This window comes from Neurospora tetrasperma (genome assembly GCF_000213175.1).
Source record: "Neurospora tetrasperma FGSC 2508 unplaced genomic scaffold NEUTE1scaffold_4, whole genome shotgun sequence".
Taxonomy (NCBI): Eukaryota; Fungi; Ascomycota; class Sordariomycetes; order Sordariales; family Sordariaceae; genus Neurospora; species Neurospora tetrasperma.
In genome coordinates, this window is record NW_009799102.1 from 668,309 (window position 1) to 695,940 (window position 27,632).

The 27,632-nt window shown below is 52.1% G+C and overlaps 8 protein-coding genes across 8 annotated transcripts; 4 read left to right on the top strand and 4 right to left on the bottom strand.

The window, feature by feature from the left end:
* Nucleotides 1-1,860, bottom strand: NEUTE1DRAFT_122796 (uncharacterized protein; the record flags this gene model as incomplete). Its single annotated transcript, XM_009853533.1, has 2 exons — nt 1-792; nt 898-1,860. 2 exons carry the CDS (start codon nt 1,858-1,860, stop codon nt 1-3), a joined length of 1,755 nt encoding a protein of 584 aa, XP_009851835.1.
* A 4,718-nt stretch (nt 1,861-6,578) lies between these two features.
* NEUTE1DRAFT_101493 (uncharacterized protein) lies at nt 6,579-8,320 on the bottom strand (the record flags this gene model as incomplete). The annotated part of the gene is made up of 3 exons (XM_009853534.1): nt 6,579-6,840; nt 7,168-7,332; nt 7,968-8,320. The coding sequence occupies 3 exons, from the start codon at nt 8,318-8,320 to the stop codon at nt 6,579-6,581; spliced, it is 780 nt and encodes a 259-aa protein (XP_009851836.1).
* Nucleotides 8,321-9,417: 1,097 nt separating this feature from the next.
* NEUTE1DRAFT_83267 (uncharacterized protein) lies at nt 9,418-11,791 on the top strand (the record flags this gene model as incomplete). Its single annotated transcript, XM_009853535.1, has 1 exon — nt 9,418-11,791. One exon carries the CDS (start codon nt 9,418-9,420, stop codon nt 11,425-11,427), a length of 2,010 nt encoding a protein of 669 aa, XP_009851837.1.
* A 1,096-nt stretch (nt 11,792-12,887) lies between these two features.
* On the top strand, nt 12,888-15,539 carry NEUTE1DRAFT_146950 (uncharacterized protein; the record flags this gene model as incomplete). Its single annotated transcript, XM_009853536.1, has 4 exons — nt 12,888-12,971; nt 13,309-13,869; nt 13,956-14,281; nt 14,337-15,539. The coding sequence occupies 4 exons, from the start codon at nt 12,888-12,890 to the stop codon at nt 15,343-15,345; spliced, it is 1,980 nt and encodes a 659-aa protein (XP_009851838.1).
* An 864-nt stretch (nt 15,540-16,403) lies between these two features.
* Nucleotides 16,404-17,457, top strand: NEUTE1DRAFT_130247 (uncharacterized protein; the record flags this gene model as incomplete). The annotated part of the gene is made up of 2 exons (XM_009853537.1): nt 16,404-17,299; nt 17,383-17,457. 2 exons carry the CDS (start codon nt 16,558-16,560, stop codon nt 17,418-17,420), a joined length of 780 nt encoding a protein of 259 aa, XP_009851839.1.
* Nucleotides 17,458-18,351: 894 nt separating this feature from the next.
* NEUTE1DRAFT_83275 (uncharacterized protein) lies at nt 18,352-20,208 on the top strand (the record flags this gene model as incomplete). The annotated part of the gene is made up of 2 exons (XM_009853538.1): nt 18,352-18,704; nt 18,759-20,208. The coding sequence occupies 2 exons, from the start codon at nt 18,352-18,354 to the stop codon at nt 20,206-20,208; spliced, it is 1,803 nt and encodes a 600-aa protein (XP_009851840.1).
* A 942-nt stretch (nt 20,209-21,150) lies between these two features.
* On the bottom strand, nt 21,151-24,613 carry NEUTE1DRAFT_130249 (uncharacterized protein; the record flags this gene model as incomplete). The annotated part of the gene is made up of 3 exons (XM_009853539.1): nt 21,151-21,510; nt 21,581-21,662; nt 21,751-24,613. The coding sequence occupies 3 exons, from the start codon at nt 24,611-24,613 to the stop codon at nt 21,237-21,239; spliced, it is 3,219 nt and encodes a 1,072-aa protein (XP_009851841.1).
* A 2,480-nt stretch (nt 24,614-27,093) lies between these two features.
* Nucleotides 27,094-27,346, bottom strand: NEUTE1DRAFT_95146 (uncharacterized protein; the record flags this gene model as incomplete). Its single annotated transcript, XM_009853540.1, has 1 exon — nt 27,094-27,346. One exon carries the CDS (start codon nt 27,344-27,346, stop codon nt 27,113-27,115), a length of 234 nt encoding a protein of 77 aa, XP_009851842.1.
* Nucleotides 27,347-27,632: the final 286 nt, after the last annotated feature.

Sequence of the window (27,632 nt, forward strand, 5' to 3'; positions counted from 1 at the left end):
CTACTTGTCCTTCCTCCACAAATCCCTCCAAAACTCTCTAAACCCATACTGCGGCTCCTTCCTCTCATAGACCCTCTGCCCCTTCCCTTCCCCCGTAAACCTCCCCAAAATCCCATCCGGCTTCTTATACGCCATAGCATCAGCGATATTCCCTCCCGCCGGCCTCGTCGCCCTCTCCTTGATCGTCTGCGCAATCAACGGCGCCACGTCCGCAAAACAATTGTTCAGTTCCCGATCCAAGTTGAAGTACGGCTTCTTGGCTAGCTCGGGCGCCATCAAGTTGTAGGACCGCGTGATGGCGTTCAGATTGGTGATGGACAGTTCAAGGAAGGAGCGCTCGGCTGCTTCCCAGGATGGGTCGCGGAAGGGTTTGGTGAAGGAGATTTCGGGTTCTTGGGTTTTTGGCGTTGGTGTTTCTACGGCTGCTGCTGCTGTCGCTGCTACTGCTGGCTCCTGGCTAGTACTCTCAGAAGTGGCAGAAACGTCCGGCGTCTGCTGCCGGATCTTGACCATGACGGGATCTTCTGTCGAGTTGGTCGGTACGGATATCTGATCCACGTTGCGCCTTCGGGGGTTGTGTATCTCTTCGGCGCGGGCGTACTCGCTCGCTCGACGGATTTGGTCTTCTAGGGTGCCGCCCCGACTGGAGATCATCCGGGCGGCATGGCGGAGCCAGTCGTTGCGGAGTCGCTTGCGGAAGGACTCGGCGGTTTTGATGAGCTCTTGTTGTTTTTCGATCCAAGGGGGGACGATTTCTTGGCGTTTGATCATTTTGTTCATTATGTATTCGGTCTGTCGGGTTTTTCATATCTCTTGTCAGTCACGGCACGGCGCGGTACGCAGTGCAGACAACACACAGGAAACAAGAGCGAACTCGAAAAGAAAAGTAAAACTCACGGTATCAATAAAAGGATTATCAGCCCTCGTATCCCTCTCCACCCCTTTGCCCCTCGGTATATTCTTAAACTGGCCTCTCGCAATCGCGTTCTCAATCCGTTCATTCGCCAACGCCGCCAGCCCCGAAACCGTATTCGGCATCGCCCTCGCCACCGGCGTAAACCGCTCTCTAAACTCCCGCCGCAACTCCTCCCGCTCTTCCTCCGTCAATCCCATCGACTCGGCCTTGGGCAACTCCATGTCCACATACGCCTGCGCCTTCTCCCTCGCGCTCGCTACCCTCCTCCCCGCACTCATCTGCGGTTGCCGCTTAATCCGCATATCCACCACCGGGCTAGGAATCTTAGGCTTCCCCCTCGTCTCCCTTCCTAGCGGCTTGTGCGCATCATTCAACATTCTCAACACGGCGTCCTCCGTTGACTCTTCGCCCGTCCATGCCTGTGAGGAAGCAATCGATCGCGTGCCTTGCCCTGCAGACCCGGGGATGCGAGAGTGGCCGGAAGAGGTGATTCCGGCTTCGGAAAGCGCCGAGGCGTGCTCGGAGGCGAACTTGGCAGAGGCCACTTTGGCTAGGAGTCGGTCGCGCAGGTTTTCGTCAAATCCGGCTTCTTCGATGGCGCGGAGGCCGGCGCGGCCGCCGGTTAGGAGGGCGTCTTCGGTTGCTTGGGCGAGACGGCGGGTCATGGGGCCTTGTTCTTCCTCGGTGCCGGGTGGGGGAGGTGCATCTTTAGACGTAGGCGGCGTCGTGGTGTCATTTTGGGAATCGGTTGGCTTCGGATCGGAGGTTGTTGGCTCGTGATTTGTGTTGTTGTTTTTTGCGTCGAGTTCGGACTTGAGAGGATTGGAAGAGTTATCGGCGGCAGAATATACGCGGGAGGAGTGTGATAATGATCGTGCGGAGAGGGTTGAGATCGGGTTGCTGGCGATTGTGCGCACGGCGCGGAGGGGGCGGGTGCAGAGCATGGGGTTGAAGCTCATGATGAGAGCCCAAGGAGGGTCCAAGAAAACGAGGGTGTTGCACCAAAAGGAGGAGGCACGAAAGATAGAAAACAAGAGGAAGATGAAACAGAAATTTAGGTATCAAGAGGCAACATTCGCGGTTATGGGCGGCGATCTCCAGGGGAATTTCGGCGGGTCGATGACGAACTGCACGATAAGGCACAGTAATCGCAACAGTGCAACGGGCGGTAAGTAGTTTTGACATCCGCGGCACGCAGCGAGCACTTTAACACTGGGAATGCCCTCATCCCAATCCTTGCTCTATTATAAGTGATGAAGGTCTGAACCTTTCAATATATACATGATTTTGAATCGAAATGCGGATGTCGGCGCTAGACCGGATCGAATTTCCTTCTACTGTTGTCACGGTTGAAGCACAACTCAATCCTTTGTGCTTGTGTCTATCCTTATGAGAGCTTTTTAGCGAGCGCTACCTCAACAATAGGGACCTTGGCGCAGTTGGCTAGCGCGCAGGTCTCATACTACAGTATGATCTGGTTTAACATCAGAGTAATCCTGAGGTCGGGAGTTCGAGCCTCCCAGGTCCCAATTGTTTTTGCATTTTCTTTTGGCTTTTTTTCTCTTCTCTCTCTGAATCAGGCTTTCGCAGCGGGTTGTGATGTTTTTTTTTCTCATCTTATTTGGGGGTTGAGGGCGACCTGGTGTAGGGCCATTTTTCAACCCCCTACCATACCATACCCCCAAGTATTGTATCCTCATGTTTACCCTTTTTTTGTTCATCCGCGATAGATGTGGACGCAGAATGATGTGGTTCACATCTTGAGGCTCATATCGGGAATGAAAATGCCGACGTATTCAGGATCACAACCATGAACAATATAGAGCATCATCATCCCAGTATACGCGGACACCCCACCGACCACGGTCATGCTCTATGTGTCTTAAGCGGTAGAAAGATTTCCTAGTCACCTGGACCGCCTTGTTGTTTAGCATGGTGGCTAGAGTATCCTTCTTATCACCATAAACGCATGAGTACCTCTACCGTAAACGGTTCGGCGCTGTCGAGTGGTTGGATACCTGTAACGCAAGAGACTCCTACTTCACAACCGTCCACAAGTAAAGGAACTTCGGTTATTTCAGCTCCGAGCTGAGAACAATGGAAATTACCAAGTTGCTGAAGAGGTGGTCCGGCATAGCAGTAGGTCGTTCCTGCCCAGGCGGACACGGAAAATTCCGAACAATGAACTGAGAAAGAGAAGGAACGCGTTAGGCTGTTTCTTAGGCATCCATGGCTCTTTAAACCCAACTGCACTTACCAGTCTGATCGCTTCTACCCATATGAAGTCACGAGCTGTGATCATGGTTGGTCGTCTGCTTCGGATTGTTCTTTCCTGAAGGGCTTGGGCATCAGCGCGATCGCCGCCAAATCATGCAAAGCTCCTTGATTGTACCATGTCTCAAGCATTGGACTGCGTAGTGGTTAGAGCAAAAGAAGCCTCGCATCGACAGTACTTACGATATAGAGGTAGCCTTATTGATTCGGATGCTTTAACGACCAGCCCATATTATCTTGGAAGCTCTCGAGTTATTGAAGTCTGTCGAACCTATTTCAATTCTGCTCGTGGATCTCGTCAGCTTGGTCAGAAGTCAAGAACAGTACAAGGCGAAAAGGTAGGCGCAAAGGGACAGGGTTAGGTAAGGGAGATGTGCTACCTTCCCAGATCGCACATTGGGTCCAGTGATTTTCGAATACTCAGGCCTGGATCAATGGAGTTCACGTACCTCTAAACCGAGCAAGCTCGACTGCCGTACCCCTTTTTTTATTTTTATTTTTATTTTGTTGTTGTTGTTGCACGTCGAGAAGGCAGAAATAATGAGGTGCGACTCGTACATTCTGGCCACGAGCCTCCTCCATGCCACAAGTATTCCGCGAGGTAGGTGAGTGTCAAGATATGGTAGCAACCTGAGGTAGGTACTTATGCTTCTCATGAAGCTACGTTCTTCCGACGCAACCCAGCACCCGAAGGCGCAGAGGCAGAATGTCATGATAGCGATATCGGATGAAGCACTCAAACGCAAAGAAGGAAAGTACTGTATAAGTATCTCTGCGGTGCGCGACTCCGACGTACCTGCCAAATGTCTGATTCTCAGGTACATGTAACTGGCCACCCACCCAGATGGGAAAGTGGAAAGTGCTCCCTGGGAACTCCAAATGTCCGACTACCTGATCCAATCTGGCAAGTATCCCCCTTCCAGAAACCTGCCGTGTAACGGATCATTATTAGTCGTTCACAATCACTGCACAGTTCGGTGTGTCCCGTGTAACCGCTAACCAGTGTGCAGTGACGTCGGGAAACGACTTGAAATCTCACAGACGCTCACCGACGGGATGTTATACATGGTACTCGGTAACGGAAGTTCCTAGCGAGACATCAACTTGAAACAGTGGAACAGCGTACCCCCTAGGAACTGACGTGAGACTCTCGCTTCTTGAAGTCGGAAGAAGATCATCAAAGTCGGAGGCGCTGCATGTGGCCGCAGAAGTAAAGATCGGAGTGTTGCACCGAAAAGTTGAGGGGTCCGGGCTCGGAGCTTGAGGTTCACGGCTCACGGCTCGTATATGGCAGCGATTCTTTCCAGGGAATCGCTTGCCGCTAACTCATTTCAGTGACCCTTGGGCTTCACGAAGCCGCGAGAATATGCTAGTATTTGATGCCTGGGAAAGCCCGAAAGAAGTGGCAGTATTGCTTAGTTCATCACTGGACTGCAATGCCCAGACTCGCCCAACTCCTCTTACCCAGCCCGGCCTAGCCCTGCCCCGGACTAGAACCTCCTTTACTATCATTCAAACTCACCAGATCTTCGGGATCATCGATCTGCCTTCAGACGACCCCGCAACCCGGTCGATGCACATCGGATTTGGAATGTGTGTGTGACTCTACACTAACACCTAGTCTAGAGGCTCCACCTCGGGGAGTTCCGTCCTGAGCAGCTCGAGGATGAAGGATCACCGACACTGACATAATTGATGATCGCTCTCTTTGAATCCACCATGCTGATACCCCACATACTGTAGCCACAAAGCTTAGCATTGAGCCAAGATCTGGGGAGAATCTGGGGAAGTGCTGAGGAAGTGCCGGGGGGTGTTTGCTAGCTTGCTTGCCTGGTCGTCGAATTGTCCGTCATGTTTAAAGAGCTCAAAACAAAAGTATACACTTCAAAAGGGTTCGATTGGAAGTAAAGACAATATTGAGGTACCGAGTGAGTGAGTGAGCGGAAGTGCTGTGTCCAAGGGAGAGAGAGATGACGGTACGACGGAAAATGAACAAGAATTCGTTACCCGATTGATCAAGTGTTGGTGAACGCTGAGAAACGTCATGGTTGTTGATGGGCAGCTGATACGGACCAAGAGTCAAAAGGTGGAACACAGGATATCAGGCGTGCCTTTTAGTGTTTTATAAACTGCAGCGGCGCAACTGAATGGTATCAGATTTGACCAGTAGATGGGGTCGCAAATATCCAGGGAGAATAGCTTCAATCCAATGTAAACTGAGGTTGAACTGACTAAACGGGTACCGATCATGGCATTGTCGTCTTATTTCCGTGTCGAGGAACCTGAGACCGGTTCGGACCAGGATACTGTCCTATGTCATCGGCGTCTTGCGACCTGACTACCTCCATGTCTCACCATGTATTATCCTGACAACCAGAAAAGAAAAGCGGTCTGCTAGAAAGGTCTAAGAACACGGTCACTCGCGAAAAAAGTGGTGATTTCTGTTCAAAAAAAGGTCCGTGTTAAAAGCAATTAGTCTTTCCATTGGTGCTGATTCCAACCATGGGTTAGTTTTCCGCCCAATGAGAAGGAGTGGGGGACATCACGAGAGGATCTCATGCTGCGTGTGGCTTGTATGAAACACAGGTACGCTGAGTCTAGGAATTGGTGCAACGATAGCCCTTTCCCGGTCGGTAACGAGATACAACAGGCATGGTAGACACTCGTACTGCGTACCACAACATCCGGTAGGTAGTTTTTGAAGGTAGTGTTTGTGGTTCATTGCACTGGTACTCGACCGACATCCGGTGCTGGTCCGGTCGCCGTCCGGTGGTGGTGGTGGGATGCCAGGAGATTATTTTCCAAGCTTAGTTGAGCCCGGGAGAGCCAAGGATTGGGGGTGCATTGCTTTGGCACCCAGTAGCGGGATGTCATGAGGTGATGGGAATGATCGGTTCGTTGATGAATGTCGAATACCTAAAAAAGAAAAACACAAGGAATTAAGATACGGTGAGAAAAAGTGGGCGTTTCCCGGCACACCAGCACATGGTGACCCGATCTGAAGCGAGAAAACGAGGCTGTTAAAGGTCTGGTGGTTGACGCTGCATCCCGGCTGCTTTCCCGAGACCTTTCAAAACCCCCCCACCCCACGAGGCCAACAGACATTGGGGGGACCTTGCTCACTACCAGTATTCACGACACTGTAGCTGCTTTTGTGATTGTCTCTTATTGCAGCTCGCCAGCCCCGCGTAGCACAAACGAGCCGCTCTCCAAGATTTGCCAGTGTTTCCCCAGAGATACCTTAAACTCCCCTTGTCTCGCTCTTAGACCTTCCCCGGACTTTCGGCTTCCTTCAACGGTCATTCGACGCTTGTGAAAGATGACGGGCGAATAACTTTTTGAGACCGGTGGTTAGCGGCGAGTTTCGGACACTACCACCCGTTTTTGTTTACGACTTGCCACCCACGGTGCTTCTGATAAAGCGAAAGATTGGCGTTCTGATCAACCAACGGGCCCACCCGATGTGACAGTGGTTGGCGAATCCGTGGCTGTCTGATACCGATAGGGCTGCAATAGGCTTCCAGAAACGAGAGATTAGCGAGCACCACGGCCTTGGCGTGACGGTGATAGTGGAAGGTGATTGTGGGTGATAGACGTCCATATTGCCTCGGAAAGTGAAAAGAGGCTTCGGAGGTTTCACTTTCACAAATCTCCCCATTTCCTGAGGCGAAGTAGTATGAGCTCCTGAAAGACGATGAGAAGCCCGCCTGAGTCGCTATCGCCATGGCTACAGCAAAGCGGCTGCAAGGGGGCTCTGAGAAAAGCGAAAGATCCAATGCATCACCTCATCAGATGCCGTAATCAATGTGACCATGGCCCGAGTCACTTGACGGGAAAAGTGCCCACTGGTATCACGACACATTGCCCGTTTGGAACTGGCGCTTGAGGCGGCCTTGTCGGTACCTGAGCTGGCCATCAGGGTTATCAAGCTTTGCTGGGGTAGCTCGAGCTGCTAAGAGGGTCTAGACCGCCAGTACCTACCGTAGCGTAGGCCGCCAAGATGCTTTAAGGAAAGGCTGGAATGTCCAGGAGAGAAAAGTTTTCCTTTCTCGAGGTTGACGTGCTTCTTCACGATGTTACGGTTGGGTGGTGATGTGGATGGTAAGGTCGGGTCGGTGAGATGCAGGGTAATCGAGTTCCCACTTTGGGTTCCGTCGTGAGGGATGTTTACGAACTGGCACTGCCACGGTGACAGTTGGAAGTGTAGAGGTAACGGGAATCCCACTGATTGCTGCCCAGTGTGCGGGATTCTTCATCAATAGGAATGCAATTCGCTACCTACCATAAACACAAATTCCGTCAATCACGACGTTCCCGTTGGACCTAAAAAGCCGAGGAGATGGGACAGGAATGAGACCTGCAGAGTGAGGCCAAAGTCAAGACAACAAACCCATCACAAGTTGCAGCCACATGTGACGCAAATGCAGCGGAAACCTTGCCGTTTCCCTCTGTCAGCGTGGATAATACGGTAAAGATACGACAGTCCCCGCCTGAAAAACCATGGTGCCGTTGTTGCCCTGCATAACGTTTTGGTGATCACAGGAGAAGACGGCTGGAAGGAGCATCACCACTGGCTACAGCAGGAGGCGTGGAGGCGACGGATGAGTGGCAGGCACTCACTTGAGAAGATTCACGTAGGTCGGACTGAGTGCAGCGAATCTGACTGTGTCAAAGTAGCCGCCATGTGTGTCTCTCATCAAACACTGTGACAGAGCTCAGATCCGCTGCCGATTGACCGCCTTCCCTTGGCCTAAAGCCCTTCTGGAACAGGCCTGACCATGCCTGATTATGCCGGTTACGCGGGGTAGGCTTGGAGCCAGCTTTTGCGCTTTGTACTGTGGGGAGACATTGAAGGACGCCAGCCATCCAACTCCATCCCGCGGCGCCCGTAGGTTCTTTGTATTCGTTATTTCCACCTCCAATTGCGCTGGGCTGACTGCCGATATTTGACTGTCTGCAGCATTCACGACTGTACCCGACATCCATCTGTACTGCCTTGGTTGCGACACAGATAGGATGAGGTGGCGCCTTACACAACACGAATAAGTGAAGAGTATTGCGGACCTTTATCTCGAGTCTCACAAGGCCATCGTCGTTGCCGTCTCTTCTCTTCTGTTCTTTTCCTTCCATGAGAACTACAGACAAATGTCGCACAACGTGAACAACAAAGTGGAGGAACTGTGAAGCGATCTCGGCTCCCACGGATGATGACCACCTAAAAAATACGGTGCACGAGAGTCGGACCCTGAACAGCGATCTTGCGACAGGCCAGTCGACTCTCCACAGCTCACGCAGCCAGGCAGTCCACCAGAAACCCACAACTCGCTGGTCCCTGGAAATCGAACTGGGCCCTTCCGTTTGCTCTTCCCCCGTGAATCACCATCTTCAGAGAACCAACCCCGGTCCTGCCGGGTGCAATACCTGGTCTTCCCCGTCAAAATCCCGTAAGAGCTCAGATGTTCATTGCCATAATTACTTTTTTCCCCCGTCACTCTAGGTACATATCCAGTGACCGCCTTCTCGTCATTCGTCAACCCTTACCAGATTTATTTTCCAGCCTTGACCTTAAAGTGACCAGGGATACAACTGGACGACATCCCGAGATCCGACCACATCATCAGCCGACCCCTTTTTCCTTTTTTTTTTGTTTTTGTTTTTGTTTTTTTGGACAGACGTACAAAAGCCGCCCTTTGTCTCGAGCGCCGCCGCACCGCTGTCCGATCGACGCTGGACTGACTTCTTTGACGATTCCCGACCTCGTGCGCTCCTCATTGTCTCATCCGTGGACACAAACCCCCGACCCCATCCCCGGCTAAGCAACAAGTATCACCATCACCTCCACAACCTCCAGGCACACGCCACCACCGGGGGAATTGGTTGCATCGCTCCTCTATCAGCGCGCTGCGGCACCCACCACACCCATATCAATTTACCAAAACCACCATTAATCCCACCATTGCCGACGCCATCCGCAAAGAGAGGGGGCCAACAAAAGATAACACTCCCCCAACCAGCAGCAGCCCGCCGTACCTCCCGCTACCTCCGCAGTTGGACTCAAAATCTCTGCACCAACAGACTGCGATTTCGGCGCCCTCCCAGTTAAATACACAACCATAAAATCGCAACCGCACCGTTCGTGCCCCCTTGCGACATACGAGCCGTCGCAGAGCTTACAAGCTCGGCCGTATCGTCTTGTTTCCTTTTCATCCGATCTCTGAAGCGACACAATGGCAACCTCCCGAGAACGGCCCAGACGAAAGTTCACGCCCATACCCGTCGAGACCACCTTTGAGCGCTACCGGAAAGCAATGCCAAATGGCGAACTTACACCTAGTCCGTCGCCGCGCTCACCATCACCGCCACCCCGCGAGAAACGAAGGTTCGCTCCTCAGCTAGTCGAATCCTCCGTACGAAGATCCCGCCGCGTTGGCGATGAAGGCCCTGCCACCAAACCCACCGATAAAACAGACATTACTCCCTACACGAACCACATTTATGCGCCCAAGGCCAAGGCTAAGAGGAGGCTCGGGCAGGGAACATCGATAGCATCACCTACACCCCCTGCCCAGAGGAAAAAGGGCCATTCCCGTCGAGAATCGTGTGACGATGAGATTGCCGATGGTTTCTTCGACCTGGTGGCCCGGGATGCCCAGGCTCAGAAAATGCAAGAGATGGCCATGAGTGCCTTCCCGAACAGTAGTGAGCGCATAGGTGGCGCTGAACACTTTTACGTTCGCGAAGGCTCGGAGGACGACGAGATGGCCACGAGAGGACGACCCCTCACGAGAGGTCCATGGGCTACTTATCTTTCGCGTCGGAACTCGTCCGAGGAAGACATCAGTTGGGCCTTCAAAGAGATGCAGGAACATGCCGAGATGCTGCAAAATGAGGCCAAACGTGATTTTGAGCCAGAAAGAGTCTCGACCCTCGAGTTGGACAATATGAGCTTTGACGAGCCACTCAACGATGTGATGAACCTGACCTCTGCCCCTAGGTCACCTCTCACCGGTTCCCCTCTCTGGGCATCACGACCATCACCTGCCAACCGGGGCCCGATTGGTGAATCTCACATGCCACTGATGCGGTCTGAGTCACCTCTACCTGTCATTGGTGAATCCGCCATGCCGTACATCCCACCCGAGTCGCCCCCTCGTCGCCCAATAGGCGAGAGTTTCATGCCATACATACCGTCGGCGCCTTTGGGGAAGGCTGCAGATATGCCTTATGCCTCCCCAGCTCAGATACCCCCAGATACTGCGTTTGGAAGCCATGGATATGCCTTCCAGCCGTATGCCGAGCCCGAGCGAGACATGTCATTGGAACGTGCGAGGAATCAGCACCGACAACGGGTGAAGGCTTCACCTCCGATGCTCGGCCAGGACTTGGTATTCAGGATGTGCCAGTCCCCCAAACACACCAAGCTGGAACCAGACCATTTATGGGATCTGGAGAAGGAAACAACAAAAGAGGATGAGAACCGGGACCCCAGTGAGCAGCGGGGTCTCTGGCGTGGATACTGCTTTGCTCATGATAAGGACGAGCATATCATCCCGGCTGAGCGACCACAGTATCTTAGCACCCCTTATCCTTCACATTCACCTCGTGACCCCTTCGCGCAAGCCTTTGGGCAATCGACACCACCCGAGCTGAGCGCAGAAGGAACCCCGTCTGATGGTTTTACGAGGAACACATCTCTCCAAATCCCCCCTTGGTCACATCCCGAGCATCGCACCAAGAACAACGAGCGCAAGGGCCTCCACATGCTTCCTTTGCAAGGTCTTGAAGAGAGACTAAAGAAAGAGAAGGCGGCTGCCGATCTAGAAGAGAAAATTGCCGCAGAGTTTGACGACCATTTTGTCACACAAGTGTACAACTACCTTTCACTTGGGTATCCCGCATTAGCAAGACAATACGACGAGGAACTTGGCAAGATCAGTCGGATTCCCGTCGAAGAACTAGGACGGGACGACTACGCGATTATGGAGAATCTCTGGGGTGGCGATGACAGGAGGACCAATGGGGATGCTAGAGTCACTCCCGGCGGTACGGCCAAGGCTACCGGCCACATTATGCTCGATAGCGAAGAGAAGGACGATACTCCCGAGGAGAATAGGTGTCCTCGGTGGAAGGCGCTCAAAAAGTACATTTATGAGTGGGCGAGGCAGCACCCCGACCTGGATGCCATCAGTCCGCTGGCTTGGGGCGTACGAGAAAGAAGAGGTAGTTGGGGACTATAAGGTCTTCTGGCTATTGCCTCTACTGTTTTGTTTTGCGTCATGGCTTTTCGTTCCTCTGTTGGACGAGTCGAACGTTCAAGATGGAAAAGATGACGTGCGGAGTGGAGACTCGAGGTGTGCCTACACTAGCGGTACATCACCACGACGATCACTTTTCTTGGGTTGCATTTTTTAGCGTCGCGATCAAAGCTTATTTTGTCATTGTTCCAGGGCGTCCTTTATTAATTCTTGCTTGGTATGGTATTCGACGGGACAACATTCCCTATTGTTAGCGGCAACATGATTACTGTTCCGACACAAAAGCATTTGCACGACGGGCACAACATTAACCGCCTTTGACTGTTATTCTTGATGAGTACGACTTATGACTAGTATCCCTTCCTGAGGGTCGCAGTATGTTTTGAGTGGGATTGGTAATGGGACAACGCACGAAAGTAGACTGTATATGATGGCCATGACGTACTGGGATGAGTTGTTCTGTTGTGTGCTTTGAGCTTGGAGTCTGGCTCCGTTGTTGATTTAAGCGATTCGTCTTACTGAATTTGACGATGCCCGAGGACGATAGAAATAGTACACAAAACGAAGCAAAGCAACACATGGGGAGCTTCTAGGCTAACACCACAGATAAAGTCGGAGGGGAAAGTAACGGGTCAACAACAAGGGATTGTGAAGCAATATTCCTTATTCGAAGAATCACGAAACTAGTACAATAATTTTAACATGGACCAGAAATCACGCCGCCTCAAGTCTCAAAATCACTGTCGTCCCTTATTTCTGGTAACCGAGTCATGTCGTCTTGAGCCATAAGTCAACAGATGTCACCAAGCTAATTTAACCACGTGCGGACGGCAGACGGAACGGCCCTTGAATTAAATAAGCGAGGAAGCAAGGCCAACCCATCAAGCTGTTCCTAGAAGTAGTGCCAAACTGGAGCCGTCGGGTTGGGTGTGTTTTGAAAACGGGATCGGAACTGAAGCTACTTACTATTCAGCCCTATTGGAAAAATGGAGCCAGGGCCGCCCAGGCTGCGAGGCACAGTGTTTATAGGTAGTGTACTGTGGGAACCCAAAACTGAAGGCATCCAGTCGATCAGGTTCCATGGACGGGTGACCCACCTTTGTCACTGCACGCCAGGGATGGAGCTGAGATTCTCAATCTTAGGCATTGCCGCTGCCGGAACGACCAGGGCAGCTAGAGCAGGGACGCCGCGCGCAGCATCACTGTGTTCAGTTATCGTTCGCTAAAACAACAGCTTATCATCATCGTCATCCTTCCCTCCGTGCTCCGTCCCGCGAACCACCCAAACTCGGCCGGCCCTTTTCCTTGCTTCACCTTGTCACCGACTTTGCGCATTCCCGACTCCGCTACGGTTAAGGTGTCACTATTACGAACCGCTATTTACCTACCCTACGACGACGAATTTATCGCGACGCCAGCACAGCGCAAAGCAGCGGACCGGGATGGAGCAATCCCCCCTTACGCAACAGCCTCGGCCGGAGGCGTTCCAGGCCAAGATTGTGCAGCTTTATCAGGAGCTATTCAAGGTGTGTCAGCTTCTGATGTCTTGCTGCCGTCGGGTATACTGCAATAGAATTGGAGAAGGGAGAAGCTAACGTCAACTGCGCTGTAGGTTAGTTGACATCACCCTCGTCAATCCTCTCCCTCTCCGTGCTTCATCACATACATACCCCGCGCGCCCGCGCCCCTCGATAGTTGCCATATCGCGATCGCCGCCTCGCTGGTTCCATGAATCCCGTTTGGCCCGACGTAACCGACTCGCCCATTGATCGCGCGCGCGCAATGCGACTAGACTAGCAACAGCATTCTTTTCATACGGACCCGCGCATACATACTGACCTATTCTCGCCCACTGACCAACAGGACCACGACCACGACGAAGACCTCGACTCGCACTACCACTCCCCCACCCAAACCGAAGGTTTCTGGACCGAGTTCTTCATCCTCAAACCCGCCCGCTCTTCCCTGCGCCAAATCCTCGACCCCATTTCCGCCTCCGACCTGCTTCATCTCTACTCCGCGCAAACCCAGCAGCTCTTCTCCCGCGCCGTGAGCGCGCTCAAGCCCACCAGGCCTTCCTCGTCCGCCTCTGCCTCTAGTCAGACTCAGAGTCAGAACAAGCAAGCGAACGCGCTTGACACGCTATCGGTGTTCCTTGTCAGCATACTAGGGAAGAAGTACACGAATCCAAGCTCGGACATTATCGAGGTGCTTGCGGGACTGGATAGTGTCGACCACGTCTTTGGGGAGTTTGTAGGGGCTTTGGATGGAATTGTGCGCGGTGGCAGCGGAAATGCAGGCGCGACGAGTATAGAGGTCCGGCGCAAGGCGGTGGAGGTGGCGATGGCGGTTACGGCGGGGGCGTGGGGGACAGGGTTGGGGAGTTATTTCATCCAGAGAGATATGTTTCCTGCTTTGATGAAGGTGAGTTTTGAACGGCTCGGGTTCGTTTGGATGGGAGGAAGGTCATGGGGAAGTGAGGGCAAAAGGCTGACTACCGGAAACAACAGCTTATACAAGACTCCGAGACGACACAAGATATTGTTCGGCCGTTCACGCTGGTCGGACTTCTTGCTAATTACAACAAGTTCGAGTTTCAAAACCCGTACCAGATGCGGCTGAACGACTTTGTCAATGAGCAAACGATACAGAAAATTATCAGAGCCGTGGGTGAGGCGTGTCTAACGCTACGAGGGCAGTATGTTGCGGTACAAGAGGATCTACCGGAGGGATGGTCGATAGCGGGCACGCTGAGCATGATTGGGTTGGTGAGGTTGAATAAACACAAGAAGCCCGTGTATGATGCGGAGACCCAAAAGAGGATGTTTTCGGCGCTGTAAGTCACTATCCACCAGGGGGGGTTGAGGAGATACAAGGACTAACAAGAACAGGCCCGGCAAAGAAGCAGCCGTCCTCCTAGCAACCTACGACTTTACTCACGCAAATAAGCTCTTCTGCCACAACCTTGTCACCCTCCCACCACTTGCCAAAGGCGACGAACCACCCTTCTCGAGCTTCCTCTCTATAACCTCGTACATGCTCCAACACGCCCACTTATCACAACGCACCACCCTTTACAGTCACCTCAACCTCATGATCATCCGCCTCCTAATCGAAGACCCCGTCCTGTGCAAACGTCTCTGCAGCTCCGAGCCCGAGCACAAGCACCCCGTCCGTCTCTGCCGGCAACGCTCCCCTTACCTCCCCCACGTGGCCGGCGACCGCGTCCTCGCCACCGCCGTCCTTGACACCATGATTGACGCCGTCAACCACAACCTCCGCCGCCGGCTCGACGTCGGTCTGTACACCCTCTGCGTCGGCATCCTCCTCCGACTTATCAGCTACATGTCCCGCTCCCGCTCCCGCCTCGAGTACCACTGGCACGAACTCTTCCGCTCTCTTTTGTCCTTGATCCGCTTCCTGACCACTTACGCCTCGGACCTCAAGACTTTGCTAGGTGGACAACAAGGCCAGCTCGACACGCTTTTGGATCTGGTAGTCAACACCCTCGCCCTCGGTCTCTCGTCAGGCGAATCGTTCCTGCCGACATCGGCAGCCTACGACGATCTGTTTTACAAGATTGTCGAGATGGGCGATGTGCTGGTCAAGTTCAGGGATGTGTACGGGCTGAAGAAGAGACAGAGTAATGGTATCGATACGTTGGTGAATGTGTCGGCGCACTACAAGGACATGTTGGCTTCAGGGGCTAGTAGTAAGGAAAAGTTGACGAGCGTGCAGGTTGCCGAGGTGATTAAGCAGGGGTATGAGACGTTGAGCATTCAGGCTAAGGAGGGGCTGGATAGCTGGGAGAGATTTAGGGAGGCGGATGAGAGGGGGTTGTTGAAGAAGATGGCGAGGGAGGCGGTGGGGGATGTGAGGGCGTTGGTGGGTGGGGAGTGAATGATGTGGATGTGGTAGTAGTAGGGAAATGGTTTGGTTTTTACACTAATGAGACTGAGATGGAAAAAGGCGTTTGTTTTGTTTTGTTCTGTTAGCGATGTATGGGATAGATTGTGTTTGAGGATGATGTACACTACTTAATGGCTTGAAGCCCAAATATCCAATCGGCCAATATCAGATGGACTGGACTGAACGGACGAGAACATACATACTCTTGTGCCTGATGCGAGTGGGACATGGTACTACCATCGTGATGGAGACTTGTCTTCTTCTCCAGGGAGCTGTCCCCAGACTTCAACTTTGTGGAGGGGACACACCGACCTACGTGTAGGGTATATAGAGAGGGGTGATGTCATTGCCCCTGAGCACGATGGACCCAGCTGTCCTTGTCGTGCCCCTGACTTGACCGAATGAAGACGAAAAGTAAACAAAGGGGTCCATTCCGAACAAGGGGGTTCGAAGCAATCCCCCCTTGATTCCAGGGCTGGAAGTTGATAGGGCGACCAACCAGATAAGGCGCATTTGTTGCCCTCCTCCCCCTTTCCGCTTACACCCCTTGCCTTAGGTTCCTTCCTGTCAGGGCTGTGAGCCACTGCAGTGACCATCAGGGTCCTTTTGTCTGGGGCAAAATGGAAGACATGATGGAATGACACTGCATGGCCTGAGAGATGCGAGTTCCAAAAGTCGGTACGGCAAATCCGATGGGTGTGAATGGATGGAGCCCATATGATGAGTGGACCCCTCGTGGCTTACGAAGCATGTGGATCGTTCAAGACAGTCGGAATGTCAGCGGGATTCCTAATGAGCGAATGCTGATTGGCCAGGTCGGTCACCGGGCGGCTCCGAGGGCCAAGATTGCCATCCCATCACCATGTCATACGTACCGGCTCAGTTTGCTTGCTCGGCTGACTTGACTTCAGTTGAACTTGGCCCGCACCCAACTGTCGAATTCCCGCCAAGCACAACTGAATCATCAGAGGAAGAACAAAGCCGAATTGCCCCGGCTGTTTCCCAACACACGACCTAACCACCAAAGTCTGGCCTTGTCACAGCCCTATGATTCTGACCTCTGCAATTCCCCTTTCTCCTTCTTCTTCCGCCGCCGTACATCATATCACTTCCACCACCGCCGCCATACTATCGCCGGCTTTCCCGTCTGCGATTGTACATTACACAACAAGCACAACAACAACAACACCACTACTACTCAAGATGAACGCGCAAAGGATTCTTTCGAGGAGGACGCTCTCGTCCGCCCTCTGCAACAGCAACCGCACCGTCGCTCACGCCCAGCGCCACCAATTCAGCACGACGCCGTCGCCCGCCGTCACCGCTTTCCAGTCCTACACTCTTCCCTCGCACCCGCCATCGCCGCCGCGCTCCGGAAATGACTCCATGGCTTTCCCCGTCCAGCCGCCCATGCCGCGCGTACACGAGACAAGACCTCACAAGATTGCGTCGCCACCGAAGCAGCAGCAGCAGCAGCAACTAAACAACTTTGCGCAAACGTCACCATCTACATCATCAAGCCCCTCTCAGCCCACCCCCGTTGCTCCCAAGCAAGAACAATCCAAGGCCGCCGCCGCAGCAGCACAACCCTCCTCCGCCCCCACGCAACCAACGCCCTCCAAGCCCGCCCCCCGCGCCTCCCGCCTGCGCGCCCCTCGCAAGGCCGCCATCAACCTCACGTCCGCCGCCGTCGAGCACCTGCGCGCAATGCTGGACCAGCCGGAACCGAAGCTGATCAAAGTCGGCGTGCGCAACCGGGGGTGCAGCGGGCTGGCGTACCACCTGGAGTACGTGGACAAGGCCGGGGCATTTGACGAGACGGTGGAGCAAGACGGCGTCAAGGTCTTGATTGACAGCAAGGCACTCTTCAGCATTATTGGCAGTGAAATGGACTGGGTGGAGGATAAGTTGAGTCAGCGGTTTGTTTTCAGGAATCCCAATATTAGTGAGTTTTTATCTCCCTTTTTTCTCCCTCGGTGTTGCGGAAAGGAATTGGGACGGGATGGTGGCTAACGAATGGAAAAACAGAGGAGCAATGCGGTTGTGGAGAGTCGTTCATGGTATAAATAAAGGACATGAATGGGATTAAATCTCGGTTAAGCTAGGGGTGGGCCGGGCGTGGAAGCCGAAGCGCCTTTCACTCGGTCAGTCATGCGTGACACGACACGACTCTTAAGAGAGCTACGGGACAGTCTTCACTTCAGTGGCCCCCTTGGCGCATCGAGAACGAAGGACCCAAGAGTTGTGTATGGAGCTTTGAGAGTCTTTTTGCGTCATTTGTTAGCGCTCGCGCGCTTGGGGGTTTTCTTTCGGCGAAAGCATGGGTAATGGCGTTTGGGTAGAGAGCATTATTCCCTTCATTGTTCTTGTTACTTATTTTTCCGTTCTGGTAAACTCAGATATGGACGGCTCTGTCAAGGGCCTTTTACTTGTTGGTAGTGGTTGTATAATTTTTCTCTATTCTTCTTGTCACATCACCATTTAGTAGACAAGGGAGAGAACTGGAGAGGCTTTGTCATCATATTCAAGAATGTCTTGCTTGCATAGAATGGTTCATCCCATGTTCGCTTCCAACTGGTTGTCATGATTACATGCATTCTACTGTGTACCTTTTTCTGCGATGCCCTCTTATGACGCATGCTGTGGTTTTGGATGGCTGATTAATCATGACTTCTGACTTTTGTTAGTGCGGCTCAAATGTGGGCACCTGTCAATTTGCCAACGGTCCAGCGGGAGCTACCCCACATGCTTCAAGTATCCGCAACACACCTAGTTCCCCACCAGCACTGCAGCGGCAGGGACAACAGCTGTTAACGCGTTCGAAAATCAATTTACGCCTTACAAACGCGTCTCCCGTCACCTCCAATTTCGCCATCCGACAACCCATTTTTGCTATTCCTCGGGTCATCTTTTGAAATTCCACCATTCAGACACATTGAGAAGACCAGATTTTGCTTCAATCTTGCTTTCATCCTACCCACTGACACATGCGACGCCATGGCGGTCACTTGTCCGATATGTAACCAGGCCGTCAAGGGCCTCGACAAAATCAACAGCCACATTGATTCCGGCTGCCAGTCATTCCTCGAGACAGCCGCCGAGAGTGCCACTACCCAAGCTGAACCACAAAGTAGTGGACAACAGAGTACCCAGAACGGAAACCTACCACCAAGTTCAACCCAAAAGAAACGAAGTGCCGCCGACTTCTTCCAGACTCCTGCCAAACGACTGGCGGTGTCAAAGATACCCATTGCTTCGACACCCCTACCAGTCCATGGAAGTGCTGCTGCTTCGACTGCTGCGCAAAAACCGAGGACGGGGACGAAGAGGAGGTTTGATGAGGGACCGGGGTTGGATTCGCCTTCGATAGACGCGGCGAGGAATAGGAACGGAGGAGATGGGAGCGCAGAGACACCACAACAAAACGTAACTCCTGGAGAAGGGGGAGTAGGAACAGGAGGAAGAGAAGCACAACCCAGCCCACCGATTCAACCGCTAGTGAAACGCACAAAACCGAACAACCGATCCGCTCCCCTGGCCGAGCGCATGCGCCCTGGCTCTCTCGACGACGTCTTCGGCCAAGACCTAGTCGGGCCCAACGGCGTCTTGCGCGCGCTGATCGAAACCGACCGAGTCCCGTCCATGATCCTCTGGGGCGGTTCGGGAACCGGCAAGACGACGATAGCGCGCTGCATCGCCCAACGAACAGGTAGCCGCTTCATCGAGCTGAACGCGACCAGCTCAGGTGTCGCCGAGTGCAAGAAGTATTTCGGGGAAGCGGCCAACGAGCTGCACCTCACAGGTCGCCGCACCATCATCTTCTGCGACGAGATCCACCGCTTCACCAAGGCGCAACAAGACATATTCCTCAAACCCGTCGAAGCAGGCACCATCACGCTCATCGGCGCCACCACGGAAAACCCCTCCTTCAAAGTCGTACCCGCCTTGCTCTCTCGATGCCGGACTTTTACTCTCCAACCTCTATCTCGCGACGACCTCCAGCGCATCCTGCTACGAGCCCTCAAACAGGAAATAACCGACCAACACCTCCCTTTATCACCACTAATAGACGACGAACTACTTTCCTACCTCTGCGCCTTTGCCGACGGCGACGCTCGCACCGCGCTCAACCTCCTCGAACTCGCTCTATCCCTCACCACCACTTCACCCCCCTCAGACAACCAACCCCTTACCAAAGAATCCATCAAAGCCTCCCTAACCAAAACTCTCGTCTACGACCGCGCCTCCGACCAACACTACGACACCATCTCCGCCTTCCACAAATCCATCCGCGGCTCCGACCCCGACGCCAGTCTGTACTACCTAGCGCGCATGCTCCAATCAGGCGAAGACCCCCTCTTCATTGCTCGTCGTCTCGTCGTCATCGCCTCCGAAGACGTCGGTCTCGCCGACAACTCCCTCTTGCCTCTCGCAACCGCCACCTACACCGCCACCCAACAAATCGGCATGCCCGAGGCGCGTATTCCCTTGGCGCATTGCACCGTAGCGCTTTGTTTGGCGCCCAAATCGACGAGGGCATACAGAGGGCTGAATAATGCGTTTTCGGCGCTCAGGGAACCGGGCGTGGCGGCGTTGCCTGTCCCCTTGCATTTACGGAATGCGCCGACGAGGTTGATGAAGGAGATGGGGTACGGCGCCGAGTATAAGTACCCCCCGAATTATAGGAATGGGAGGGTGAGGCAGGAGTATTTGCCGGGGGAGTTGGTGGGGAGAAAGTTTTTGGAGGAGAGGGATTTGGGGACCGAGGTGGATCCGGATGTGGAAATGGGGGAGGGGGAAATTGATGGGGAGGGGGAAATCAATGGGGAGGAAAGATTGAATGGGGCGACGTAGGTGTTGGTTTACTTGAATGGGTGGGTGTGTGGTTTTGTTGGAATAGTATGATGTCTGGTTTGGGGTTGTAGGGCATTAAATGATGAGCATTTGAAGCGTCAAAAAAAGGTTATGGATAGGTTTTACTTGTTGGCGGCTGGCGTTTTGGTGTTAACTGTACATGTTGGCATAGCATTCATTGTTGGACTTTAGAAAGACATGGAACGAATCCATGGACCCTTCATTATAACATGGTTTTGATCAATGATTGTGTTGTAATAGTGCCGGATTTGACGACTTCTACTCAATCAAGACACAATCCAGCTTCGGTTTGTTTATTTATTTGTTTTGTTTGAAAGTTTGGTACAACAAAAGACGCACATTTTCAATAAAAATGGAAAAGGTATTTGGGCTTCTGTAGCGGATGAATGCCGTAAGGAGTACCCTCTTTTTGTATTCTTCAGTATTAAGGATTTCGAAACAGATTGGGTAGAGGTCTGAGGAAAAGAGGCTTTCGTGGCCGTCTTAGGCCTTCGTTGTCCGTCGCTTCAACGAACACCAGGTTTTCGTCCCTGAGGAAGGCCAATGGATATGCTAGATACCTACCCTTTACTTGAACCAAGATTGAAGAATCAAGCTAACTAACAGATCAATTTTGTATCAAATAGCCCTTGTTTGTTGGTTGTTTTGGAATAGAAGAGCTAGATCATACTAGACTTGGGAAACTTGCGGAGATCTTCATATATAGATATTATGACTTCCGATTTTAACGTTCCGAAGAAAGACGGGGGATATATATTTATACCATTGAGAGCCTTAATCATTGTCAACACTCTACAAACGGAGACGAGTTATTCTCTTCCATAGGTCAATAGAGCTCTAGGTTACCCTTATCGTACCCCTGTTCTGTCTACCTCATCAGAAGAACCAAACTAACAAACAAACTGGTATTGTCTTGAATCATGTTAAATTGCACATTGCTGGTCATCAAGTCGTCTACCCACAAAATTCCCTAATATCATCCATCCATCCAAATCTTGAAGCTATCTCTATGATCCCGCGTGGCTCAGCAAGCCAGGCTTCATGTGTATACTCAGAGCTAGTATGGCAAATAGCAAAAGCCACCACATATGTTCTTGTAAGGGTTTGAGGTGGACTTTGCGGCCTATATCGAGCTTGGGGCTACTCTCAGTGTCAGCCTTGTTGCTGTTGCTGTCCAACTTCTCGTCGATTTGGGCGCCGAGGCTATCGTCAAGCTCGGTGTCCGTTTCCTTGATCTGTTTCGAAGCTGTCGATGATGCAAGCGCTTCAGCCGCCATGACCCTGGATAAGCCCAATGAGCGAATTGTTAGTGATTCTGTAAAGATTGTTGGATGTTCGGATCATGCCGTACCTTCTCCGGTTTGCTATGGCTGCCATGAGGCTATCCTTGACCTCTAGATTCCTCTTATTATGCTCAGCTTTTCTATAGCGATCTGCAATTTATCAGTAGGGTTATTACGCATTGCACTTTTGCTAATCCATAGCCCGCTGTCGGTCGGAAATGTGATTGGCCAATCTCACCTATGCGAAAACGAGCGAATGCGTCGTCCAAGAATTTTTCCATAATTGGGATCCCTGGGAGGACATTGTCCAGCTCTGCTCCGTGCTCAACTAACGGCTTCATAGCCTTAAAAGTAATCATTACCATGAAGAGTGCACTATCAGCATGAAAACTTTCGAAGTGTCTCTGCCCCTTCAAGACGAGTTCTCTCCAGGGTGTGGTGGACAGTCCCCGCTCATTCACAAAAACTTCGTTCGGGGAGAAGTCTTGCGACAGCAAGTACTCTAGGAGCTCATGAAGCGGGCGTAATATTACGAGCCCCAGATGGTCGTAATCATACAAAAAGGGTAAGATAAGTGCATGGTAAAGTAGAGGAAACGGGGAAAATGGTGCACTCGGCGGTCGCAGCCTGACGGCTTGAAGCAGACGACCGACAGTGTTTACCAAGCCTGCCTCTACTGCCAACAGGAGTGACAATTGAAGTGATGACCGATTATAGGCTGGATCCAGAAACCGGGAGAAGCATGATTGTAATGCTGCTTCGTTGGTTGCGTAGTGTTCCCGTGGAATCGTCAGACTCAAACAGTCCGCAAGTTTTGCCAGAACCGGAAGAACGCTTTCGAGCGGTTCATGATCAATCGCGAGTAGCTCTTTGAATGACCCGCTTAAACGAGCGCCGTTTTGGCAATACAGATAAGACAGCTGCAATTCCATGCCCGCTAGTGCGCAAGCCACACTGAAGGCAGGATCTGATATCCGTAGCGGAGCCAGATCCCAGACCTTTGGGTTATCCAAAAATTCGAAGACAGTCCGATGTATGAAATCGATGTTGGAATGCTCCGGAAAACCCCCAGACTTGTGTGTGAGTAACGACGAGTTGTGGTCCTCCTGCTCGATCCAGGGACATGTTTCCCTTGATGGGCACCAACAAATATCAAGGTTGGAGTCAGCGTCGCTTCGGGACTGTTTACCCCAGTCAAATCGAGGTTCTACCTGTAAAAGGCCGCCGCAACGACTTCGCAATCTTGCCACCATTGCGGAACAAATCTTGGGGGCTTCATGTACCGGAAAGTTTTCGAGTGGATGATTCGATGCACAGTCCATGCCGTTCCTGTCGAAAGAAGCGAGTTTGATGGTCTCCAATCCTTCGCTGGAATACGTCGATGCTACTTGTGTGTAAAGTATTTTCAAGGTCTTCGCCATCTGTTCGTGGTAACGACGGTCGACGCTATTGAGCATGTGCACAAAGAGGTCCTCCAGCTCCGGCGGAAGGTCATCGACCCGTTGGCACAGCTCTGCAACAGTGTCAGAAGCCGCAAACCCATCTAGAATCGATCGGCAAGCCAATATAACCCACAAAAAAACACCCGAAGCCTTTTCAATGAGCTTGTGTGTAATGATGTCTGGTGATTGTTCGCCAGAATCCACAAGAACTTCCATGTAATCGTGTGACCCAATGACATCGTCTATGTACTCCTTGATATCATTGCTCGTGAGACTCTCCATGTGAAGCTGGGGCACGCAGGAGAAGGCATTGTAACAGATCGCTATAGGCCGGCTGGAGACGATGACTTTGATTGCTGGGTTGGAGCAGAGACCCCTGATCAACTTGATCGCGTCGTGGAAGTTCCCTTGAAACTCGTCTAGTCCGTCGATGAACAAGCAGAATCGGTGTTTGGGCTGAAATTTCTTCGTCATAAACTCGGATGCAGCTCTCAGCTCTCCACTTGAAGGTGGGTCAGGCTCTTTATGAGCGTTGACCCGGACTTCCTGCCATAGCCGCGGCAGAGCCGAGGGTAAATAGGAGGATTCAGCCTCCAGAAGCCGATACAGGATTGCTCGAGAAAGTCCCTCGAGAGACTTCTGTTCTTGCGTTCCAAGCCCCCAGAAAAAGAAGGAACCGACTGTGAGTGGCAAGTCGCCTGCCCAAGCTTGCAATGGCGCCCTCGTGTCAGGATTGTCATGGAGATATTTCATCAGCGTAGACTTGCCGCTTCCCGCTTTACCGCAAATCCAGTATACACCTGTCCCCGATCGAAGCCATTCAGACAGATCGTCCCACTCTGCTTCGCATCCTTCTCTCTCGCAAGCGGGTTTTAGCGCCCACTGAAGGGTCTTGACGTGGGCAGGTGAAACGCTGTCCTTCCTGTCATCCATGCAGCGAAACCATAGGCTCTTCAAGGCTCTATCTTGGTCTCGGGCCTCTTGCAGTATGTCATTTCCTTCCAGGCGGCCGTCGGCTGCTTGTTGAGGGAGCAGCTTGGCATTCTCCTTGTAAACGGACAACACCTCGTTCCTGATCAATGAGGCCAATAAAGAGACGGTCCGCTCAGAGGAATCTCCGGGGAGAAGAGCATCCAGTTTGGAAGTGAAATGAGATAGCTCCGCGATCAGGGTGTTGAATTTGTCCTTGTCCACGATCATCCACCTCAACTTGTCCGATACTGGCGTGGTGACTTTTCGATGGTGGATTCGAAGTTGCATGGCATTGTAGTCATTCTTGAACTTTTCCATGAGAGATGACACAATTGCCGAACTCTGAGATACGAGTAGTTGTGAATGGGGTCCATCCCTTTGCTCCACACCATAGCGCTGTTGAAGGGAGGAAGTTTCACTTAGAAGGTGTGTGATGCTGGAGAGTATGTGGGATACAGCTTCTCGGATGGTAGGGTTGTCGAGCCGTCGATCATAGTCTTCGTGAAGCAGACGCACGCGGTCTGCCCATTGCAGTAAGACAGCTTTCTCAACATGAAGCTTGGTGTCCAAAGTATTGTAGTCGTGGCCGTAGGAACGGTAGGTAGAGAAATAGCCAAAAAGCTCAACACAACTCTTGAATACACCTGCCAGTCCGATGACGCCGACGGCGAACCCGACTGGCTCCATCGTGGTGAGAATAAACGCGATGAGATGGTGTGTGAGTGTAGAAGGTTTGAGTGAAAGAGAGGACAGCCACCCGCGCGAACCACGAAGATGTCACACAAACAGGAGAGGGGCTGAGTGAAGGTAGTATTGTTGGCGCAGTAGCGACTAGTTGTGGACCAATGAAAAGAGTAAGGCTATCGAGCCCATTGATTCGTCCTGTCCCTCTCGCTCTGAGGCATGATGGGGATTGAAGGACGTGGGTTGGTGGTGAAGTACATAGCAAGCTGGTTTGTGTCTGGTAATCGGTTCTTCGATCATGGGTTTGATAGGGTAGTTTTGGGGCGATATTGGACAATGCCTTCAAGAACAGAAGATATCACTCAGTCTCACGGCGTCACCGCAGATGAACGAACAAACCAGGATTCGATCTACCAACATGACAAGTGAGATCCCACTGGTCTTTTTTTTTTTTTTTACCTCGAGACTTCCACTCTCTCTCCCCTCATGGTCAAAACCCCTCGTGGCAGGCGTTCCTTCCACAGATGTAAAGAGTTGGCGTCGAGCACCTTCCGGTTCCCATTTCGGTGATGACGCACTCTTGAAAACTCTGCCGAATCGCCAAGGTGCAGATTTCGAGAGGGAAGGAGTGGAACTGAGGGATAGAATTGAAGGGGCGGACGGAGCATGTAATTGGAAGGAGTGAGGGATGCCGACGACAGCTCTCATCGCCTTCATCTTTTCCCTTGGGCGCCTTGGCTCTCGCTGTGTCAAGATGGAGTCACAGGCCATTTTCCCCGTCTGTGCTGACTCTGGCCTGCCTTCCCCATCAGTTCTCTCTTCTCAGCAATGTCGCGATGATGATCCAACCAAGGCACGTCATCCTCAAATCCAGTATAGGTACCTTCCACTTTAGGGTGCCTATGGCACTGTCACCTGTACTTGCGGCTTCTTCTGAACTTGGAGCCAGCCGCGTCCAATTCGAGGACTGGCGACAACATGGAAATCGCATCCGTCAGTCCATGGGTAATGCAGAAATGACACCGCATTTTCAGGTGAAGAAAGGCTGTGGTTTCCATCTACGCCATAACAAAATGGTTCGACTTTTCTCATCACTTCCTTGATTGTGAGGAACTCGGACAGCCCAACTGCGGGTGCCTTCGACGAAAGCCCTGGGATCGCCAATTGCAGCCTGGAATGCCAGGGTCACGGGGACTACAGGAAGACCCTTTTCGGGTGCTGCCGGCCCGATAAGCCTCAAATCCACCCAATCAGTCCCTTTTGCAGGACGCTTTATGCTGACATGTAGCGTGCCATCGCGAAGCTTTTAGGGGACTAGCGCCCCCCTGAAGTGAGATCCAAGTAGGACCCTGAAGCCGATCTAACGGGACCCTTGACCGTCCATCTTCTTCCCTCCAATACCACCTACGTCAGCAACGGACGACAATTTTTATTTTCTTGACCTTCCAATAATTCGGTGCGTTCATAGAATGCTCTGGATCTAACGGAGCCGCATTGGATTGATGACATCCAGAATAGTTCATCCGTAAATCTGCCTCGCGAGTTCATGCCACGGAATCTGGGGAGACTTCCAGTGGTCCAACACCGTCCAAGGCGTCCTCTGGTTCGCATGTTCACCACCAGCTCTTCACTCCCGTAGATGAACCCGGACACACGACTACCATAACCAGCGTTTAGGGATCCCTTTCCGTTATATATAGGTGTACCTTTTCGAAACGCTAGCTTCGTGGGATATCGTGTTGGACCGTTATCTTGTCCATGTAGCCGACACTCCAACACTGCTGCCCTGTATCAGTCTGATCGACGTCGCGGTCAACTAGGAGAAAAAATACTTGAAACAGACAACCCAATGGGCCGATTTCTAACCACACCGAAGGGATCATCGCTCACATGGCCCGTTGGTGGTTGAGTTGTCCTCTCTGCCATGGTTTTCAAAAAATGCCGAAGCAGGAAATGCCGTATCCTCATCCGTTCTCCGGCTCACAATGCCGCAGAGCCGTCATGGCATTCAGTAGTACCTTGTGGTATCCTCGTGAACACTGCTGGCATATATAAACTGAAACGATTTTCCTGATGCCGAAAAAAAGCAATCAGACAAGCCGACATCAGTGATCAGAGCCCTGGGATCTCCGCCGCTTTCTCATCACCGCAGCCACTCAAACAAAACAAGAACCGAAAATACCATTCGACATGTCTAGCCCATCGCCACCCCAATCCACACAAGCATCTCTCAGTCGTATTCCGCCACATGTGCTACAGATGATTGAAGGGACGTCCGGAGTTCCAAGTCACGGGCCTTACACCTCTATCCTGAGGTGCAATGGTGAGATAACTGCTAGACTCTCGTCGTCGTCGTCCTGATTCTTAATCTGTTAAGAGTTCTCCTGGGACGGGACGAGCGCCAATTCCTACATTCCAGTGGCTGGAAGTCATTCACGGGTAAGTAATATCGTATTCCAGCTTGTTCGGATGCTAATCCCCAACAGAACCCGTCTTCGATCATTACGAGCGCAACAAAGGGGTCGACAGTAAAGAGACGACCATGATATCATAGCAGACAGTGCGATAGAAGAGGTTGCGGTTCGAAACTTTTACAGATCCCTTCAAGGAAAGGGGGCATGGGAGAGACAGGGCAAGGACTGATGATGATGGGTGATATGAATGTTGGAGAGTACACTGTCGACTAGTCGAAGCTATGCGCATTTGATAGGAGTTAGGCTGAATAGACATATCCATCACATCGTACCATGTCCCTACTTCATTGCGTTGTCTGAAACATGTTCCGTCGTTGTTTCCATTAGAGATTTCAGGTCTCGGGGAACATTTATGAACAAGTGGTCCGGATATCGTTCAGTAGTGCAATGTCCTATTCCACTAGTTATCACGTTGAATTGATGCGCGGAAGATCCAATAAGTGTCGGGGGATAAGATGATGTTTTGATGAAACGAGGATATGTGACAGTCTCGGAGAGCTCGTATTGATTCGGGCGTGTCAGCCACTCCACTTCATTAAGCCACAAGC